At 34.0% G+C, this 21,252-nt stretch overlaps 2 protein-coding genes across 4 annotated transcripts; both read left to right on the plus strand.

Moving 5' to 3' along the window:
* The first annotated feature begins 115 nt into the window (after window positions 1–115).
* Window positions 116–5,157, plus strand: LOC133868114 (single-stranded DNA-binding protein WHY1, chloroplastic-like). The gene is made up of 7 exons (XM_062304939.1): window positions 116–445; window positions 808–908; window positions 1,026–1,118; window positions 2,881–2,975; window positions 3,405–3,478; window positions 4,133–4,221; window positions 4,813–5,157. The coding sequence occupies exons 1-7, from the start codon at window positions 202–204 to the stop codon at window positions 4,930–4,932; spliced, it is 816 nt and encodes a 271-aa protein (XP_062160923.1). The 5' UTR covers window positions 116–201; the 3' UTR covers window positions 4,933–5,157.
* Window positions 5,158–15,776: 10,619 nt separating this feature from the next.
* Window positions 15,777–20,243, plus strand: LOC133868124 (WRKY transcription factor 72B-like). Of its 3 annotated transcripts, none has more exons than XM_062304947.1 (5): window positions 15,777–16,038; window positions 17,175–17,234; window positions 17,370–17,915; window positions 18,065–18,178; window positions 19,101–20,243. In XM_062304947.1, the coding sequence occupies exons 1-5, from the start codon at window positions 15,994–15,996 to the stop codon at window positions 20,046–20,048; spliced, it is 1,713 nt and encodes a 570-aa protein (XP_062160931.1). In that variant the 5' UTR covers window positions 15,777–15,993; the 3' UTR covers window positions 20,049–20,243. The 3 variants fall into 3 exon arrangements, with proteins under 3 accessions (XP_062160931.1, XP_062160941.1, XP_062160938.1); XM_062304954.1 differs by having other exon boundaries at window positions 15,778–16,038; window positions 17,178–17,234; XM_062304957.1 differs by lacking the exon at window positions 17,175–17,234.
* The last annotated feature ends 1,009 nt before the right edge of the window (window positions 20,244–21,252 follow it).

Raw genomic sequence — 21,252 nt, forward strand, 5'->3', positions numbered from 1 at the left:
TAAACGAATGTCGTCGTTTGACACATTCATGTCGTTTCCACCTTGCAGTACCTAGTGCAATTTGCAATTTGCACCGTCCGATTATACGTTTATAATCCCCAAGGGCCACGGATTTCCATTTCCAAACCCAGACCGACGCACCACACCATTTAAGCCAAAATCGAAAAAAGCAAGCAGAGCCGGGAAGAGAGAAGAAGAAGTATGCAGGGCTTACAGTCACTATCTTCCCCCCTCACTACCACCCAAAACCCCAGACTTCAGCTTGCCCCCTCGCTCTCCTTTCAATCTTCAACTAAACGCACCGCTTTCAACCCCAACATCTGGAGCAAGAAGCTCTCCGTGAAGTGCCAGCAGTACTTCCAACAACAGAGGCTCGCCATCGGGACCGCTCCGAGCAACTCCTTTTCTTCGCAACCTCCCGGAGGAGGTTCTACCACTGTTCCTGGTTCGTTTTTTCGTTTTATTTTTTGGTTTTTCACTCCCGGTTGAGGAGAAAAAGTAGAAAACAAAGAGAACGAGCTGGAACGCCGTTTGGTTGCCGAGAAAGAATGTAGGAAAAGCATAAATTTCTCAACATAGGGTCAGTTTAAAGTCTTGTTGATTATCTCAGCGACCCAATGGAGGGTTTATAGGGTTTATATGATTTCATAACTTAGTTGAGTTTAACTTGATATTTCGATTGTTTCCTTAAATTTGTTTCAGTTGTCAACCACCAATAGAGAATAGAATAAAGACGGACCAAAGAGAGGATTAAGTTAAAAACTTCTCTGTTTATAGTGGAATTATATTGGTTTGGTTTGTGTGTAGGTGGAACAATGCCGCCTAGGTTTTTTGTGGGTCACTCAATATACAAAGGAAAAGCAGCTCTTACGGTAGAGCCCAGAGCTCCGGAGTTCACGTCTTTGGACGTATGTTTCTTCGTTTTTTTTTTTTTTTTTTCCTTTTCTTTTTAGAGTCATTTGCGATAATTGGAATATTTAGGGGGTCTGGGTGCCTGTTTTTGTGATGGTTTGTGTTGCATTCAGTCAGGGGCATTCAAACTATCGAAGGAAGGTTTTGTGCTGCTTCAGTTCGCCCCTGCAGCGGGTGTTCGACAATATGATTGGAACAGAAAGCAGGTAATCTACATTTTGTTATTGCAGGTAATATAATGTGGAACTTATGTGTCGTTAGGTTTAAATTTTGAGTGTTGTGGATTTACTAGCCGGAACTCTGAAAGTGCTTTAAGGCAATGATTTAGAGGACAATAATGGTGGGAACCTCTTGAGTAAATGTTAGGGTGGCCGATGATAGGTTGCTTTAACTCAATTTTCGCCTGTTGAATGTTTAGGGTAGAGTGGGTTATGCCTAGATGGGTAGTGGATCTTTTGGCATGTTGGAATAGAAGGGTCGGCCAGAATGATATCATTCTAGCTTGGAATGCAATTCCTTCCTTTTTAATGTGGTGCATTTGGAGAGAAAGGAATGCTCAAAGATTTGATGATCAATAGAAAACGAGCTCGAATCTACGTACTTGTTTTCTGAAAGCCTTATTTGAGTGGATCCGTGCTACCACCTTTCGCCATATCTCTAGCTATGCAGATTTTTGTTCTCTTTTTTCTCGTTCTTTATATCTGCTAGGTGTTTTTCTTGTATACTTCTTAAGTATTTGAGTTTTGCCCCTTGCACTTTTAATGAATTTCCTTTACATATAAAAGAAAATGATTGATTCAAAGATTGGCTATATAATTCTGCATCAATGTTTTAATACTCTTTTTTCTTATAAAGTATCGATATTTTAATCTTCAGATTGTATGGTTTTATTGTTTAATACTTCATTGATTTCAATTAGACTCCCATTTGACAAAATCAAGTGGGTAAGTTCCAAATGCCTTCAGTCTGGACTAGATGGCGGCCCATGGGTGGTTGAACCATTGGATTCTCTATATGGTCTTTTTTTTTTGTTGGAAGTTTTTAGATCCCTAATAATATTGACAGTATGAGCCTATTAAATTTAAAAGAAAACAAAATTCGTGACTTGGTCAATACAAGAATTTTGTTACTTCTTTGAAGTAGTTTACTTTTTGGATTCTTTTTTAATTGGACAGGGGCTCTTAATATTTCTTCGATTTCTAACTTCTCTCTTTTTGTGGAGTTTTGTTATTCTTTTCACCTTTAGTGGGGCCTTCTCTTTGTATACATCCTATGTACTAGGGTCACGTCCCTCTGCGCTTTTCAATGAAATGAATTATTTATCAAAAAAAGTTTACTTTAATTCTTCTTCTTCTTCTTCTTTTTTTTAAAAAAAATTAAATTAAATTAAATTTTAAATTTTTATGACGAGAAACCTCCTAGGTAGAGCCATTTCGTGTACCCACCCATGTCAAGTAAATCTCGGACCTGTGTAAAGTGTCCCCTCCACACGGATTGAGTAATATTCTGGTTTCGCCGATGGGCTGGCCCCAAGGAATTGTTTGTACCCAAGGGGTTGAATACTTTCTTACACGTACACACTTATAATGTATGTATATCAAGGAAAACTCAATAGGCTGAATGCCCAAATTATTCAGCCTGTTACATGATTTCTGATTTCTCTGCTTGTTTGTCTCCTGTTGGTATGAGTCAATGAATTTTCAAGCATTTTCTTTTCAGAGGATCTACAAATTGACAATTCATTAAAAAGAAGAGGGCCTCCCTCCCTCCCTCCTATTTCTTTTATTACCTATCAAAAAAAAGTTATACGATGGTTGCCGGCGTAACTAAACTCTTTCAGTTGATGCTAGTTACAATATTTTAATGTTGTGTCTGCTATTAGTGAATAGAAGTGATAAAATGTAAGTTGTTTTGAGATGTTTTAAAGTTTCAAATGCAAGATGATGCTTTGATTTGTTTTGAATGTAGGTATTCTCTCTATCAGTGACCGAAATTGGAACTCTAGTTAGCCTTGAGAAAAAGGATTCATGTGAATTTTTTCATGATCCTTTTAAGGGAAAAAGGTACAGTATACTCTATACCTCCTCAAAGTCAACATGGTAAACATGGAGTCAGAGATATAGCTTTCGAGTGCAAACTGTTCCCATGTGTTATCCATTTCATTGATTTTTACGATTACATGTACTATTGATTTTGATCGTGTTACTTGTCTATATATTTCCAATGTTTACCTTACTTTACATGCATCTTCATCTTCTGTAATGATACAGATTTATGACAGCATTAAGCTTAGTATTCTTGTGTAACTTTTCCCCTAATGAATTCCTGTATTTTTGCAATTTGAGACACGAGGACTGGCCAAGTTATTTTCATGTTCATTGATACATGTTGCATTGCTTCTTGTCAGTAACAATGGGAAGAGTTTGTACTCATAAGCTTTATTTGTTATATTTATCATAATGAAATGTATTGAAAGTTGTTCTGTTTTGCAGTGAGGAGGGAAAGGTCAGGAAGGTGTTGAAGGTGGAGCCTCTTCCTGACGGTTCTGGCCGCTTCTTTAACCTCAGTAATCCTCTTTTTTCATCAAGTCTTGGTGGTGAAATTTTTGGGATATTGTTTGCTTTATGATGTTATAACATGTGAACGTGATGCAGTAATTGTCAACTTTTACTCACTTGAAGTTGTCGAATGCAATATTCTCAAGTCCAATAGCATACCATGGATACACCCTTGCCTGTTTCAAACTTTTTTCGCCTTTATTATCATAATGGAGATATAAATATCTAAGTTATAACTTAATGCAAGTATGTCGCGTCATCAAATGATGTGTATGTGATATATTGCTAGAAATCAGAGGTGCAATAATTTTGAAGGCAAGTTAGTTTGTCAGTGGATACTCACAATTCCCCAGTGTTGATCTTTTCCTCCACACTACTCTCTATACATCCATCCATATTTACTTTCTGATTGGAGCCAGAAGGTGATGCATTCACATGTGGTAATGGTATTTTACTTGGATAACAAGCTCAGATCAAATTTGTCATTTGTGACCCATTAAGAATAGGAATAAAGTTCTTTGTATACATTCTGTGTACTAGGGTTGTGCCCCTTTGCGCTTTTCAATGAAATAAATTATTTATAAAAAAAAACTATGAATAACGTTTATTTTATTTGTCTATAACTTGCTCCATATCTGATCTTGTTATGTCATTTTCTGAAGGTGTTCAGAACAAGCTTATAAATGTGGACGAAAGTATTTATATTCCTGTCACCAGAGCAGAGTACACTGTCCTCGTCTCAGCTTTCAATGTATGATATGCCTCTCTCTCTCTCTCTCTCTTTCTCTAGGTGTGGGTGCACGCATATGCATCAATGCATGAGCCTGTCTGTCTTTTTGTTGGGCGGGTTTTGGGTTTGCATGCATGTGTATTGGTTGTATGTATGAGTAATTGCAAGGAAGGATATGGTATGGCTTCATGCCTTTGATATCAAAACGCATCAGAAAATTGACGGATCTTAAAGGACACATTAGTGAGACTTTATAGGGTGATTGTAATAAGAAAAGAAGTATGGGTCTATGCAACCCACAGTTAAATTTTTCAAGAACACAGAAATTTTACTCCTACATGGCTAAGGCAAGGCTATGACAGGCTAGGTTAGTGCAATGTTTCGACCCAAACGTCCCTTACACTGTATTATTAGTAAGGATTGTGGTAGCATTCGAAGATGGAGTTACGGTTGGCATAAGTCAGTTCTTATTGGCCATGTAAATCTACTGTGCTTTAGCTTGTTTTAGGGCATTCACTTGTTTCTCCTCTTACAATGTGAATTGTCTCTCTATGCCTACTTGCTTCAAATTTGTTGCCGTTTGTGATACTTTTTTGACGTGTTCCTATGCAGTTTATCCTGCCGTACATTTTAGGTTGGCACGCTTTTGCAAATTCCATAAAGCCAGAGGATACCGTCCGTGTAAATAATGCTAATTCTAGGTACGGGGGAGACTTTGAATGGAGCAGATAGTGAACATTGCAGAGTCTCATAAGACATGGTGCAGAACTGTCTTTTAATGTCTGAACTGGCTTGTTTTGTTTTGTTTTTTGTTTTTTGTTGTAATCACTAATCATCCTCTAGGTAGTGAATCACTTTGTTCCATTGTTGGAAGGAGGATTGAAATGACTATGAATTAACATTTTAAATACAACTATATCATGCAAAATCAATAGGCACAAATTTTTGTATCATAAAGAGGTCACTAAATTCCACAAATTTTTGGGAATTGAGAATGAATTAAATTAAAAGGAAAAATTGTACCATTAGTCCTTGTGGTTGGCTCTAAATTATAAATTACTCTCTATGTTATAAAAAATAATTGTAAGAACCTTGTGGTAGGTAAAAATTACAATTTACTCGCTGAAGTTGTTTTTCATCTACAAATTCAATAAAACAATATTTTAATATATTAAAAAATTATTATTATTATTATTATTATTATTATTATTTTTAAAAAAAAACAAAAAACAAAAAACAAAAAAAAAGAGGATTTGGGGTGTCTTCCCATAGCCACCAACTTTGGAGAGGGGGTGGATTGAGGGTGGCCGAGCGCCACCTCTAGCCCCATCTGAAGTGGCTCGCAGGCTATCTCAAAGCAAACTAGATAAGAGGTGATCAAGGGATTTCCTCTTCATTACCATATAAAATGCACGTTACATTCAAAGAAAATTCATGATTGCAAAGGAAAACCTTCATGAGGAGGCAGCCTTAAGCTACAAACTAGAGGATAAAGGCTTGGCGAGTGATGGCCTTCCTATGCCAAACTTAGCAATGTCAAAACACCAAGAGACCCATAAGGGGAAAGATAGTCCTACGTTGATTTGATAGGCAAAACGCTAAAAAGAGTACTATTCATTGCCCATGTAAATCTATAAGGGGCCTAGCTAGGATTAAGGGTTGGAGTTACGAGGCACTTCCGCTTTGATCATAGTTAACCATTCAGGAGAATAGCAAAGTAGGCCACTCCCACTTTCATCTTGTAATAGTCTCTACCGGTACATATCGAGTGAAAATGAATGATGGATAGAATGCGTGCAACCATACTGAAAGATGTTAGAGAATGTATGAGCTATTCCTTAAGTGGGCTTTGTTGAGTGTATACTCTTGGTCAAATAAGTTAAAGAAGCCGGGATTAATCAGTAGGGTTTCACTCAAAGTAACTCTATGCCGGCCCTAGTGAAGTCAATGAGGTTCTTCAGAACTTATCAACCCTAGATCATTCGGAGGTAATATTACGAGAATGGCCAAAGAGGAAAGTTAGAAGAATAATTTTTAAAAGATGTTCAAAGTTTTTACCATACAAATGGAGAAAGACTATTTTTATGACACTTATGGCAAGATAATGTTATTATTATTTTTTTAAGAAAAAAAAAAAGGAAAAATATTTAGAGTTAAAAGAGGACTCAGTTCGCATACTACTTTTGAATTGATGTTTAATTACTTATTAAGCCGTGCAATCAACCTTCTACCTTTAAAGGCAAATTTTTAGAGAACCTAGTAATTACTACGTTTTTTTTTTTTTTTTTTGGATGAATTAGTACCTTTTATAACCAAACAAAACAAAAGAATACACTTCAGCAGAGCTGGATCCCTTTAGCTATATACAATAGCTACAAAAACAACAAATGAACAACAAACAGAATTACACAGAAAGTAATTGTTGTAAGTTCCATTTCTTGACTAACATCCGGCTATGAACAATCCTCTTAGCCAAGCATCTAGCAATCAATCTAGATCTAACCTCCCATTTTACTTGCTGAACAAGTAATTACTATGTTATAACTGACGAGATATATATTCCACTCTTTCAGGCAATTCAATGAAAATTGAAAGTTGTTCTTATCATGTTCTCCAATAGGCCTGATAAAGTCTCTCTCTCTCTCTCTCTCTCTCTCTCTCTCTCTCTCTCTATATATATATATATATATATGTGTGTGTGTGTGTGTGTATGTGTGTGTGTGTGTGTGTGTGAAAAAAAAAAAAAAAAAGAGGAAAGGCAGGAAAATAGGTATTCACCTTGCATGTCTCAAGCCCTCGGAGTTTCTTACAAATATCTTATTTAAATATTAATTTATTGCAAAAAATGGTAGATAAGGAATTATTCATAGAAAAACAGGTTGTGAAGGAATTGACTTTAGCTTCAAATTAAGATTCTAATCTGAGTAAAAAATAATAATAAATTAAGATTTAATCAATGCCTAATCATTTACTTCATTGGCTGTATTCCTAAGCACGATCTAATTATTCATTGACTTGTCATATTTTTCAAGTTTTATTCGTATATAATTAAGATTACTTAGGTGGAAAATTAAACCTATACGTTGATTAATATTCCTATTAATTACTTTAACATGGTATTATACGAAATACTGATTTAGTATCCCTAATTAAAAAGATAGAGTTATCATGACGATGTAAATTTTAGTCCACCCATGAAAGAAAAAAAAAAATACTAGGGAACTTTTTTTTAGATGCAATCACATTATTTTAGCATTCTTAGAATCAAGTGGGGGCGTAGATTAACATGTACAAATGATGCAATAATAATTGATTGCTTCAATCATGCCCAATCTGTGAAAATAAATCATTGAAATATATATAAAACAATGGTTTATGTAAGTGTTTATATGTTTAACATGTTTCTCATCATATAATAAGGACATGCGTAATACTACATATATATTACATACTAAACCAATATTATCTTATTGGATTGATGTGACAGTTTCCATCAACCTTTATTAAAAAAAAATATATAATTTAATAGCTGCAAAGAACTGTTATATCAACCCCTTGAGATTGGCATGAGGTGAGATGAGAGTGTAGTATTTAGCATTAGTATAAGAACAAAGTTTATATATGACAGTTTTTGTTCAAACTAAGTTGAAAAAATTTCTTCTAATTAACCTAGAATCATATGCATTTTGAACATACATGTCAATTTAATAGAAGTTTGGAGAAAAAAATTGTCCATATAAGTATGCAGCACATTGATATTTTCTGATAATCCCTCCCCCCTCGCATAATATATATGTTTTTATTTTGAACAAATGAGCACATAGATCTAGAGTGTAGACTCATTATAAAAATGAAACAATTTTTTTTTTCTCTAATTAAAAGGCGGGAATGAGTGACCAGTGTAATTACCCCCTTGGGCGTGACCATCAGAGTTCCCACTCGCTGTGGAATGTTCAATTTGAGCTAGCTATTGCCTTAGAAGGCGAGTCCATCACCACAGTCCCACTAAAGTGCAAGTTAGTAAAACCCTTTCTTAGTTGCATCTGGTTCACGGACTAGAACCCATGACCACTAGGAAAAAATGAGGGGGAGAGAAAATGAAACAATTTAATCATATTAAGGCCTCGTTTGGTTTGCGGAATATACCCCCTGAATGTGGAATAATCATTCTTATGTTTGGTAGGAATCTATTTATTGGAATACATATTCCCTTACGAAGAGGAATATCTATTTCTCTAAAAAATGAGAGGAATAGCTATTCCAATGAGGATATATTAGATTTCTAGAAAAAACTACTATTATTTTTCATTCTCTTTAAAAAAAAAAAAAATTTCAAAAAAAATAAAAAGAAAAAACGAATCCCCAACCCCCCCTCCTCCCTTAATAGTGGCTGGCTGACCACCCCAATGGGTGTTCGGCCAGCCACATATGGCTCTGGAGGTGGGTGCAACAACCACGGTGTGATTTGGGGGTGGTACAGGCCACCCCCGGCCCGATGGGCTTTAGGGGTGATTGTGGCCACCCCTGGCTATTTTGTTGGTGGTTGACCACCCATTGTGGTGGTCGGCTACCCTATAGTTTTCAATTTTTTTTTTTTTAATATATATATATATAATATGGGGTCTTTTTAGTAATTTTGATTGTATTCCAATTAATGTATATGTGTTGTTACCAAACTAAAGATTAAGAATAACTATTTCATTCCACCACCTTCTATTCCTAGGAATAGCTATTCATTTTCCTAATGGAATAGTCATTCCGCAAACTAATTAAATAAGGCCTTATAATTGGTAGAAAGCTAAAAGCTTATGTATTACTTGAGCCTTGAAGGGGAATATTGAATTACATGAAAATAGATGGGACTGGTTAATTTCATGATACTTTTTCTTTTTTTTAGCATAAAGTAGCTAGACTTATGGAAGGTTGCTATATATATATGTATACATGTATAAAGATTTAGCTAATTAAACCTTGCTAGTTAAGCGGGTGTACGTGGATGATAATGAAATATATCATCAACAATCCAATTATCACCTTCAGGCGCAAGTTGCATGCGTTAATTAAAATAGTAATTAATAATCGATGAGGTCAATTAAAAGAGCACGCAAGAATATATATTACAATTCCAATACTTAATCTTAATCGACATCCATTGACTGAAACTTGTATAATAACTACCACTTGGTTTTGTTTACTAACAATCGTAGAAGTTTTAAAGGGTTTGAGGTTATTGAATGAATGCCTTCCTAATCAACTGCAAGCTAGAGGACCATCATGCCTTCATTGCCTTGAGCTGTCGACAGCATATATATATATATATATATATATATATATATATATCCTAATATCCCACAGATTAAATAAAATACTACCAGTTGATGCCCTTGGATTTTTGAAAGCTGAAAATGTTATTTTGAATATTAAATTAAATAGGATTAATTAAGATATAGTAATTAAAATATATACGCATCATATCATTGACCTAATGGGGATGTTGAACCTAAATTAAGGATCTCTCCCTTTGTTTATATATCTCTTGGAACGCAAAATGATTGAATATTAATTAATTAAGTAGACGTCAACTTGTTTTTAATGCTTAATTTGTTTATTTTAGTTGAGGCCAGGCCGGGATCATGTGCATGCCAAGTCTAAAAGAAGTGATGAGATCCCTCACATCAACAGAAGAGTTATATATATATATATATATATACAAATAAAATTCTTAATTGTATGTGGCAATATTTAACAAGCAAACAAAACTGCTGAGAACCTTTCATCAATTTGCTCTTGATTCGCACTTTGTCCTTAACTGTGAAAGCTGCATGCAGTCATTTAATATTTATTAATTAGGGAAGAATAATAAATAAATAAATAAAAACATAATTTTCAAACCTGAGTGACAGTACTAAACCTACGGCCTTACCAAATATCAACAACATTAACCTAATATTTAATTTACGTAATGACAATACACTTCGGCCACTAAATTAATAACGTACACCGACCTCTCGATCAGCTCTTCAAAACCGCATTTGTTCTTGCAGTGGTACTACTGTTGGATTGCCGGCCACATTTTAATAAACCCCTTACACCAGAATTCGACTTCGATCTTTTGATGATCATCAACTGAATTGTACGTTTTTAAATATTTAATTCCTTTAATTTGCTGCGAAACACCATGATTTTTTATTTTTTATTTTTATGTTGGGCGGGGAGAAGATACTGAAATTAATGTGAATATGGGACGGATTGATCGAGGGAAGACTAAAAAATAAAAAATAAAAAAATAGACAGGTCAAGGTTGTTCTTTGTCTATTAATTACCGCTAGTACTATGCAATGATATATTACCGCGCGTTGTTACAATATTAATTAGTATATTACCATGCATGTTTGTACCGAAATATTTTCTTAATAATATGCTAATTATTCTTTATTCAGTATATATATATATATATATCATATTAATTGTAATTTGCATATATATGCAGGTGAAAGCTAGGGAGAGTACTTCTTTTGTCAGCTTCCATTACAATTTTACAAACATGCAATATCTAATTAAGCTTAAGTACGGAAAATGGCATGAGAAACTAAAAATATATATAGAAGACAAGACATCCAATAGATTAATATATGGAAAACAAATTCTTAAGTTGAACTTTGACGCACTGTTTGGGCTGGCATGCATGGCATCGTATCCGCGTAAGTGACAGAGAAGAGATTACTTAAAAGCTGAAATCTGCTTCTGATGCATGTTTCAAGAGTCAATAAATTAAACTCTCAGCTCTTAGTGCTTCTGATTATTGTCATTTATTTTCTATCGCTTTCTCTTTCACTAGTACCACACATATATAGAGAAAATGGGAAAAAGAAATGTCAAATTCTTTCCTTATATAATTTGTTAATTTTAGAATGTAATTTTTTTTAGACTTAATCGCTTTGATATAAGCCAATTAACTCTGGCTAGCTATATTATAATTAATCAAATAGCTAGTAATTAATTTATCTAAAACATGCAGACATGTAATATATATATATATATATAGCTAGGGTTAATTAGTGCAAGTTGAAGGTACTATAAAGACGTGGGTGCATCAATTGCAAATTTGCAAATATGGCTCTTTAAAGGTTGGAATCGCTGTTGTTGAAACAGGAATATTTAGGGTTCGTTTGAGTTTGCGATTTAAAAGTAGCGATTTTAAAATGTGCGATTTAAAAAAAGTGATTTTTAAAAACGCAGTTAAGTGTTTGGCAAAATCACAGTTTGGCATTTAAAATTGCAAGTTAACCTTTTAAAATACTGCGTTTTCAGAAAAGTACCTCATTGCCTGAGATTTGAATAAGTACTTTTCTGCGTTTTTTTTCAAAACGAAGTTTCCAAACGGTTCATTTTCTGTGATTTGATTTAAAATCGTACTATTTCTCTATGAAATCGCAATCCCAAACGCACCTTAAGGCTAATTAGGATGAGCTGCTTGACTAATAAATGGGATTAAATTTTAAGGTTTAAGACGACGTAGCATTTATTTATTTAATTATTTATTCTAATTTCAAACGGTGCCTCTAGAATATGACTTCTGTTGGATTTTGGTCTTTTAACAACAAAGAAGGAAACAACTAATCAAAAAAAAGAAAAAAGAAGAAGGAAACAAACCCTGGTGGCCATCAAAGTATTTATGGATAATTCAGCCCCTAGGGCAACGAATTGCCAATATATATATAAGTCAAAAATGGATTCCCATTTGATAGGAGAAGAATAGACTTGTCTGGAATAAGTTTCAAAGCTTATCAATTGAAATATCTTTTACCGGTTCTAAGATCATAAGATGAAATAAATAATTATAAAAAACAAAACAGAATACCAATATTTGATGCAAGTGCATGCCCTCTATTTGAACTATTTGGGAATCACTTGTTCAGGATACTATATACAGAGTATAAATTCAATGATTAACTTGATCTAATTAATTAATTACATATATGCCTAATTAGAGAGCCTTGATTTGGTTTCAGAACATTATTTTGGAACAAATTTCAAAGTGGGGCTCTTACATATTACAAACATCAAAGTGGACCTTGTAGATTAATCCAGCCATGCGATGTGGATTGGATCTATTTGACTAATCAATTCCTCTGTTTCTTTATTACTTATTTTTGGATTAATTGCAAAATAAACGATTTTCTTTTTCTCCTATATATATATATATATATATATATATATGGTTTCTGATGATGACCAAAGGCAGCAGGATTAGTCAAGTTGGCCAAAGCAGAATTTAACTTGAAGGGGCTGGATTGGTATTGTCTTTTACCAAATTTAAAGGCTAATTTTTTTATTTTTTATTTTTTATGTCTTTTGCCTTCTTTTTTTTCTTTTTTTCTTTTTTCCTGGACTTTGGGGAATATTTACAATTTTTTTGTAGTTTGGAAGAACATTATCTCAATTGAAAGTTTTGAGGATATTTGTCAATTGAGTAATATTTCTAAATGTCATTCTTGTATCCCTCTTATGTTACATCCCTTAAAAAATGATGTGGCTTTTAAAAAATCATCACTGAATCAAAATTTAAATTCAATGATAATTTTAAAAGTCACATTATTTTTTGAGACACAAAAATGACATGCAATATTACTCTTTCTCTCTCTCTCTCTATATATATATTTTATTTTATTTTTCTCTCCCCCTCTCTCTCTCTATAACGACTTTTGGTAACCCCTTCAAAACCAACCATGATTGACCAAATTAAGATGGCATCCAAACATCAAAGCCACTTCGTCATGACTATTACTAATACCGAATCTCCATGATCATCGATCAGCAAAAGATTATGTATGGAGGGGGGTCAACCTCAGCTTGACTAATTAGATATAGTATCCTATGGCATTTTTTACCTACCTTAATTATTTAAAAAATGAAAAAATAATGTACATATAAATTGGCTACGATCATTTTGTTGTTAGGTATACATGTTGTAACCATCAACTCCTAATGATATAATATTGTTCGTTTTTTACTCTTTCGAATCAAACTTTCCAAAAGGTCACCCATTTCGGTACTACTCTCGCAGAAGCACGCTTAACTGTAGAGTTCTGATAGGTTCATGGTCATCACGACTTTAAAACCTGTTATGTCAAGAATTGTACGAATATACATATAAGCATATCTCCATTCCCAGGCAATGTGAGACCTCACACAGGTTTATCGAAAATTGGGGTAGAATGATCACCTAATTAAGACAAGATGATACTGTTTGGTATCCTTTTGGTGAACAACAAGACGCTAAAAAACTTGATCTTTAATTTCTCCTAGAACACTAACAACAGCAGCTTCTTCCCTTCTTCTTCTTCTTTTTTTTTTTTTTTTTGCTTTTTCCATTTCTTAAATATAAGAAGAAAAAAAATATCCCAAAAAGTCATATGCAACAACTTCTTTAAACATTAAGAATGCTACAGTGCTATCCAATGTATTTGGTAGCACTTTAACTTCCCTATATATTATTTTAGAAAAATGCTAGAGCTTCTTCTAGCGTCATTTTGGATTACGTGGATTTAATTTTTTTGATTAAAAAATTGCATTTCGTAGGTCACATTTTGAGATAATTTTTTTTAATTAAATTCATGTCATCCAGAAAGACACCAAAAAAATCATATCATATTCGTTTAGAAGAAAAACAAAAATTGTGTTCTCATTATGGTCTTACATAACGACAATTACTAAAATATGTTCATATTGCCCCAAAAGCACAAGGGTCAATATATAGATCCATGACATAGTTAATAAACATAACCTAACTTTATATAATTAGAGTTTTCAAAGTAAAAAATGTAACTCAATTATACAAGTTATGCATATAATTCGTTGCGGGTTGATATGAATTTGATGACTGTTTTATATTAATTGTGTCTAACTGGAATATTGGCCTATACCCAAACTCTATTATATTAAATCTCTAGTTTGCGGTCGTATCAAACTGCTCTTAGTAGTGACCCCCCCTTATTTTTCTTCTTTTGGTTTTTTTATCCCTTTGGTTTGAAAAGATCATAAAGCTTTGACCAATGACAAACTGGCCCGCCATCAATATCCACAGAGCGTTTGGTCTAGCGGTGACAACAAAAACAACAATACTTTGATTAGAAAGCCGGTGGAGAACCGCGCGCGCGCGTGTATTAAGGAACATTTGGTCAAGTCATGATTAGATTAATACTGGGGAGTAGTTTACTTATAATTTTTTATTATTTGTCATTTTTATAAAAAGATATTTAAATTTTAAAAAGTGTTAATTTAGAATATTTATCTTTTAAATATTTTTTTTTTTCATTAAATTCTGAATAACACCTAAATCCTTATAAAAAAAAAAAAATTTCCCCTAAAAAGAAATGGGCATTTTGAAAATTTTAATAGGATTTAACATAAAATCCTAACAGATGATTAAGATTGAAACTTTCTGAAAAATAGATACACTAGATTGACACTTTTTAAAGTTTGAGTACTTTTTTTTGCAAAAATAATGAAAGATCAAGAATTATAAGTGAAGTTTTTCCTTAGTATTATTTAATATACTACTATTTATTACTGTTATACAATTATTAAGGGTTAATTTTCACTGTCATATTATTAAGTTGTATAGCAATCGTATAGGCATAACAATCTACTAAATATCAATACTCTTATAAGAAAGCGAATTTTTATTGTTTGTTTTAGTTTTTATGGGCTATACAAGAGAAAATGAAAGGTATCGCCGATACGTGGTCTTTCTCGCTCTTGATTCTAAAAAAGAAAATGAAGGGAAGTAGGAATGATTTCATAACAATGATAAAAAATGGCTCATTTGGCAATTATGTGTGCCTGAAGATTAATACTCTTAGAAACTTTGGTTACAGACCAAAAAAAGAAAGAGATAAAAAGAGAGATGATATATATATATATATATATATATATATATATATATGCAATAGCAGTCGCAAAAGACCCTTCAAGGTGGTTAAAAGCGGGGAATGCTATAGGTCGAAACTAAAGTACATTTGATTAATTGGTAGAGGACACTCGCATGGCCATTAATTCATTTACTAGTTGAAAGATCAATCATAGTAGCAGAGTCGTAATCTAAACGTGTATACGAGATAAAAGTGTATACGTAAGAAGAAAATAGTATTTCAATATTTTATATATATATATATATAATCCGATCCCCCGTCGCATGACGGAATAACGAGATAAAAAAGAGAGATGGAGTACTCGAGAATATATAATCTAAACGCCCACCATGTGACAATAGTCACCGGGGATATCAACGTTGATTACCGTGGCCGGCTGAACTTTGACCAGAATCCATTCCCATTCCCGTGTGGATCATATTTCACACGTACGAATCTTCAACCCGACTGCAGGTAGGCTAATTAGGTCTTTTAAGATTTAGAAGCCATTAATTTTTTTTTTTTTATAAGACGTTGAATTTGAATATTATTATTTTTTTTTTCTCTATTAAATATTAAATTTTGCTGAGAAGCCAACTAGTAAAATAAAAATAAACTTGTGTTGCTTGTTGGAGTGTATTTACACACTGTTTGACATTTCTTCCCGGGTAACATGCGAGGATGAGGATTGGGGTTTGAATTTCTTTATAAGAGAAAGTCAAATTTCTTCAGGTCTACCGTCTCCGTACCTCCTTATATATATGAGAAGCTCAACTCAGGATCCTAAGGATGAACTGGCAAAAGGCTAGAATTATTTCAAGAGCAGCGGAGAACAATCTTCGGAATTGTCGGAATACAGTTGCAGCTAGAAGACAGAAAAATGGAATCTAATGGAAACGAAGGGAGTGCTGTGGAGATCGACAAGGTGAATTTCTTTCACACGTACGATGGTTTTCAACATGAAATTAAACATGATTTTGTTTCTTTTCTCTGAGAATTTCTTAATTAGTACCATGCAATTCGAATTTCGATCTCTATGCTATATAGAACTTTTTTTCTTTTAAAAAAAAAAATATTTATGAACGAGTTTGGCCGATCAATAAATGATGTTAATTAATAATCGATCTCTACAACTGGATTGCTGAAATTTGATAATTTCTTACTTTCCACGCTTTGAACGTTGCCAAATCCATCCATGATATGCACAAATTAAGATGTTTGGAAGGACCAGTTATATACAAATTCTTGAAAGTTTTTCGAATTTTTATATATAGATGACTCAGATGATCAGTCTTCGGATGTTTGCCTGTTTGGCTCTTGCTGAATGATATTAATATTTATTCATTTGGGGTACCATATATATCAAGTTAAATTAATTGGCTTAAACTATATCCACCCAACATGCAGATCGATCGAGCTAGAGAGATGAAGTATTATGCTAAATTTTACATTATCGATGATAATTAAGAAGGGCACCTTTGCAAATTAAAGCAAGTATTAATTTACTGGGTCAGACCCATATATGAAAATGTCTCAACAGCTAGCTAGCTTGTTATACATGTGCGTATACTATTTGGTTTGTTCAACCGAAATCATGATTTTTCCTAACTTTATGGACCTTACTTTTGAAAATTATGCCTTCCAAAAGCTATATTGCCGCGACCAATGGTACTGTATCCATATGATTTAATCTCTATCACGTGGTAGATCTGACTTAGCGCAACCTATTAATTACCTAAGACCATGAATCTTGCAGACCGGCACTCCACAAAGTCAAGATAGACTCATTGTCAACTGCATGCATGTAATAATTGAATCTTTTCTATCATTTTTTGTCATCAATTATTTGGTTCCAATGATTTAATCTTCCTTCTAGCTTGTCCTTCTTCTTCCCTCTTTCCTCCTGCATCCCTTCGTTCATTGAACTTTAGAACCCAAAAATCTACTTTCTTTGTATCCTCAAAGCCTACATATGCTCTAAAATCTACTTTAATTTCTTCGTATTGAACTCTAGAACCCAAAAGCCCTAGTTTTATATATAATAAGTTTCTCCAACATTAGCAGGTGCCTTCAGCAATGGAAAAAAATACGATAGACTTGCTTTCCACGCGACAGAATCAGGTAATTATAAGACCTTCGATTTTCATCCATTGTTATGCATGCATAACGTACGTATACTTTTTTCTATAATAATTATGTCATGAGATTGTTCCGGCCTGATCGATTGGGCCACGCATGTGCATTTTCTTGCCACAGGAGGATCAGTTAAAATTAGCTGAAGCTGAAATGGATGAGGTTAAAGAAGAAAATGAAAGGTTAAAGATGTTATTAGCACGAATTGGAAAGGATTACCAGTCCCTCCAAATGCAATTCTATGACATTCTTCAACAAGAAGAAGCCAAAAGTAATACAGATACGACTTTCAACTATCAGGCAAAAGAAGAACCTGAACTTGTCTCCCTTAGCCTTGGGATGAAGTCAACTGATCAGGCTAAAAAGCATGAAAACAAGAATAGCAATATTTTTAGTAATGGCGGGCAAGATCAGGACGAAGAATTGAATGGACAACTTTCATTGCGGTTGGACTGCAGATTTGAGCCAAGCTCGAACGAAGATAGCAGGAATATTAATGCAAGCTCCAATAATAGCTTTGAAGAACTGAAGGAAGAGGAGCCCACTGAGATTTGGCCACCAAGTAAAATTTTAAAGACGGCGAGAAGTACTGGAGATGATGAAGTTTTACTACAGAATCCTTTAAAGAAAGCTAGGGTTTCTGTCAGAGCCAGATGCGATACCCCAACGGTTAGTATCAATTAAAAAACTTCAATTCAGCCAGATACATATCTGAGAATTGAACCATTTGATAACTTCGTTATAACTTCGTAATTAAGGTTATATATATATATATATATATAGTTTACATTTACTGAGAATTTTTCATGATTTTTTAGATGAACGATGGATGTCAATGGAGAAAATATGGACAGAAAATAGCAAAAGGAAATCCATGCCCTCGGGGGTACTACCGTTGCACAGTCTCATCATCTTGTCCTGTGAGGAAACAGGTAGATCTTTCTGCCTGCCTTGGTTGAAATATTGTATAGTTATATATATAGCCTAATTAATTCCTTGGAGCTCATGATCATAGAACTATGAACGTAATACTTGTCAAAAAATTTCAACTTGTGCGTGCCATCATCATCGAAAATGGCAGCTTAATTATCTTATTACAATATAAATTAAATAATTAAATTAATTACCATTTCTTATTAGCTTAAGATTTTGAAATAAATATAAATGACAATTCGTGTTCGCGTATTGAGTTCAGATTGCTTCGAAGCATGCATATGGGTACGTATAAGACTATATATGCGTAATGCTAGCTAGGTACCATTTTTCGGATGGAAATGTGGTACATATATAGCATTAGTCCAAGAATATACAGGTCAACCCTAACTCGACCCATATAATTAAACAAAACAAACTCGTAAACCATAACCCACAAATTTCGTATTAGCTAGGTTCATGTCGGGTTTGTCGTATCAAAAATTGACTATCCTTATGTCGTATGCATGTCAAGTTCGAATTGTGTTGAAGCATGGAAATAAAGACTATATTGATCAACTCTAACTAACCTATTGAATTAAAAGAGTCAAACCCCTTAACCTTAATTCGTTAATTCCGTGTTTGATTCATAGGTCATGTCAAAAATTGTCAACTCTAATGATAAGTGATAATTTAATTAAAATGGTACCAAAATAAGAGGTCATAAGTTTAAACCCTGACTCTACAATTTACCAAATTAATTTTAGTTAAATATTTTACGTGTTTGACTCTGCTTATTTATAATTGTGGTGCAATTTGAGTCCAATCTTTTAAGAACAAGTGCTTGTAGAGCCATATAAATCACTGTATATATAGTGTTCCGTTGTAGCGAAAATGAAGACTCATGATCAATATTTAATTAGTTTATTTCTCAAATTTCAGGTGCAAAGATGTGTTGATGACATGTCCATCTTAATCACCACCTATGAAGGAGCACACAACCACCCGCTTCCAATTTCAGCCACAGCCATGGCTTCCACCACCTCAGCTGCTGCTTCCATGCTTCAATGCCGCTCATCATCGAGCTCACAGGGAGGTCTCGGGACGTCAGCTACTGCCCCCATCTCCAGCTCCACCGCCACTAACCTCCACGGATTCAACTTCAGTGCCTCTCAAAATTCAAGACCACAACAATTCTATTTTCCTAATTCTTCATTCTCAACTTCAAATTCACACCCAACAGTTACTCTTGACCTCACCACCGCTCCATCCACCTCCTCTTCTTTTGGAAGGTTTTCTTCCTTCTCATCTACACCAAGATATTCCTCAACGCGTCTCAATTTTTCCTCTTCTTTAGAGCCTAACAGCCTCCAAAGTCATTGGAATGGCGATTATCCTGTCTACAACAATTATGAGAAACCGGCCTACAATAACACCCATATCGAGTATTCCAACAGTACTGGAAAGCAGCCATTTCAAGAACATTTGTACCAAGCTTACATGAACAACCAGAACGCTTTTCATCAGCAACCTGTCGAAGAAAACATAGTGGCTGCAACCAAGGCGATCACATCAAACCCAAAATTTCGATCAGTTTTAGCCGCAGCGCTCACATCATATGTTGGTGATGCCAGAGAAAATATTCAGGGTGCCGGTGATCAAAGCTCAAGCCTGAAGTTGAAGTGGGGTGACTCTCGTACGGTGAATCATATCTACCCGTCTAGCCTACAGAATGTAATAGGGTGCGGGTCAAGCTACTTGAACAAATCGCCGTCTTTAAACTCTCCACAACAAGGTGGCTTGGCATTGTTCCCACCTTCATTGCAACTTTCTGCATCTAAAGGTGCTTCTACGGCTCCCGCTGACAATAGGGACCATTTCCAGTTGTGAGGGTTTAAGGTTAGACTGGTTAATTAGTGGTTTAGCTTGTGAGAGACCAGCTAGGATCGATTGTATAATTTGTTAAGGTTTAATTTCTGTCTAAATGAAATCAGTGTACGGATTGTAACATTTTATATTTTGACTCATTTGTCAGTTTGTAACTACTTTTGTGATCCTCTTAATTGATTGTTGACATCATGATCTCGTCTGAGAGAATATTATATTATTCGGTTCAAAGCTTTATTCATATCAATTTTAACAGTTCCCCTTCATTTTTATTTTTTTTTTCTTCTAATGAATTCAAACGGTTCATAATTGGCCAAATTATAACGACTACTGTTGTTAGAATATTTGAGAGGTACTGATCACCTTATGGAGCTAATCTCAAAATCCTATTCTAACCGACCCCACTCTACTGTAAATAAGTCTGATCTCTGTGTAGTTATATATATATATAGTTGATCACTTTATTCATACATTTCTTTCTTTACTAGAGAAACCACGTACACTCATGACCATCAGATCTTATACCTTACTTGCAATATAATGTCATTCAAACTTTTAAAAGTTTCAATTAACTCTCTAAACTATTAATCCCTTTCACTTAGTCCCTCGTTGTTAGGATTTTTAGTTAAATCAAACGGATAGAAAATAGGTTACATGCATAGTGATACAAGATTTCTTTCAAACTAGGTTGGAAGAAGTTCCTTCAACCCAGTCTATAAAATAGTCATATGTCCCTTAAGCGCGTGAAAATATATGCTTTTTAATAGCATTAAAAGAGTTCAGAAATATTTTTATTTAAAAAGTATTTGCTTCTCCTATACGAAAGGAACATATGACAATTTTATAGCTGATGTCGAAAGAACCTCCAATCCAATTCGGAAGAAAACTATATCAAATGACAATAGTATCATTTGTGTTAAATTTGAAAAAAAAAAAAAAAAAGAACCCTCATCCATTGCCAAGAGACCCACGGCTGTGAGTTGATTACTACAGAGATTTTTTTTTTTAAGAAAATAAAAAATAAATAAATTTAAGAGCGTATTGATATTTTCACACATTTCACAGAGGTATATGGACATTTTATACGTTTGCCGTCCAAGTTAATTAAAAACAAATTTAAACGGTGAGGGGCTGAGGGCTATGTGGAAAAGGCTAATAATTTGAAGAGTAAATTGCAACTTTTTAAAATTTGGGAAACGTTACAATT

The sequence above is a fragment of the Alnus glutinosa genome, chromosome 1 (assembly GCF_958979055.1).
Source record: "Alnus glutinosa chromosome 1, dhAlnGlut1.1, whole genome shotgun sequence".
Lineage (NCBI taxonomy): Eukaryota > Viridiplantae > Streptophyta > Magnoliopsida > Fagales > Betulaceae > Alnus > Alnus glutinosa.

Excerpts from the sequence above, each read along its gene's own strand:
- LOC133868114 (XM_062304939.1), top strand. The coding sequence starts at position 202 with ATGCAGGGCTTACAGTCACTATCTTCCCCCCTCACTACCACCCAAAAC. Across the intron at positions 446-807 it reads AGGTTCTACCACTGTTCCTG|GTGGAACAATGCCGCCTAGG; the intron begins GTTCGTTTTTTC and ends GTTTGTGTGTAG. Across the intron at positions 3,479-4,132 it reads TGGCCGCTTCTTTAACCTCA|GTGTTCAGAACAAGCTTATA; the intron begins GTAATCCTCTTT and ends CATTTTCTGAAG.
- LOC133868124 (XM_062304947.1), top strand. The coding sequence starts at position 15,994 with ATGGAATCTAATGGAAACGAAGGGAGTGCTGTGGAGATCGACAAG. Across the intron at positions 17,235-17,369 it reads TTTCCACGCGACAGAATCAG|GAGGATCAGTTAAAATTAGC; the intron begins GTAATTATAAGA and ends TTCTTGCCACAG. Across the intron at positions 17,916-18,064 it reads CCAGATGCGATACCCCAACG|ATGAACGATGGATGTCAATG; the intron begins GTTAGTATCAAT and ends ATGATTTTTTAG.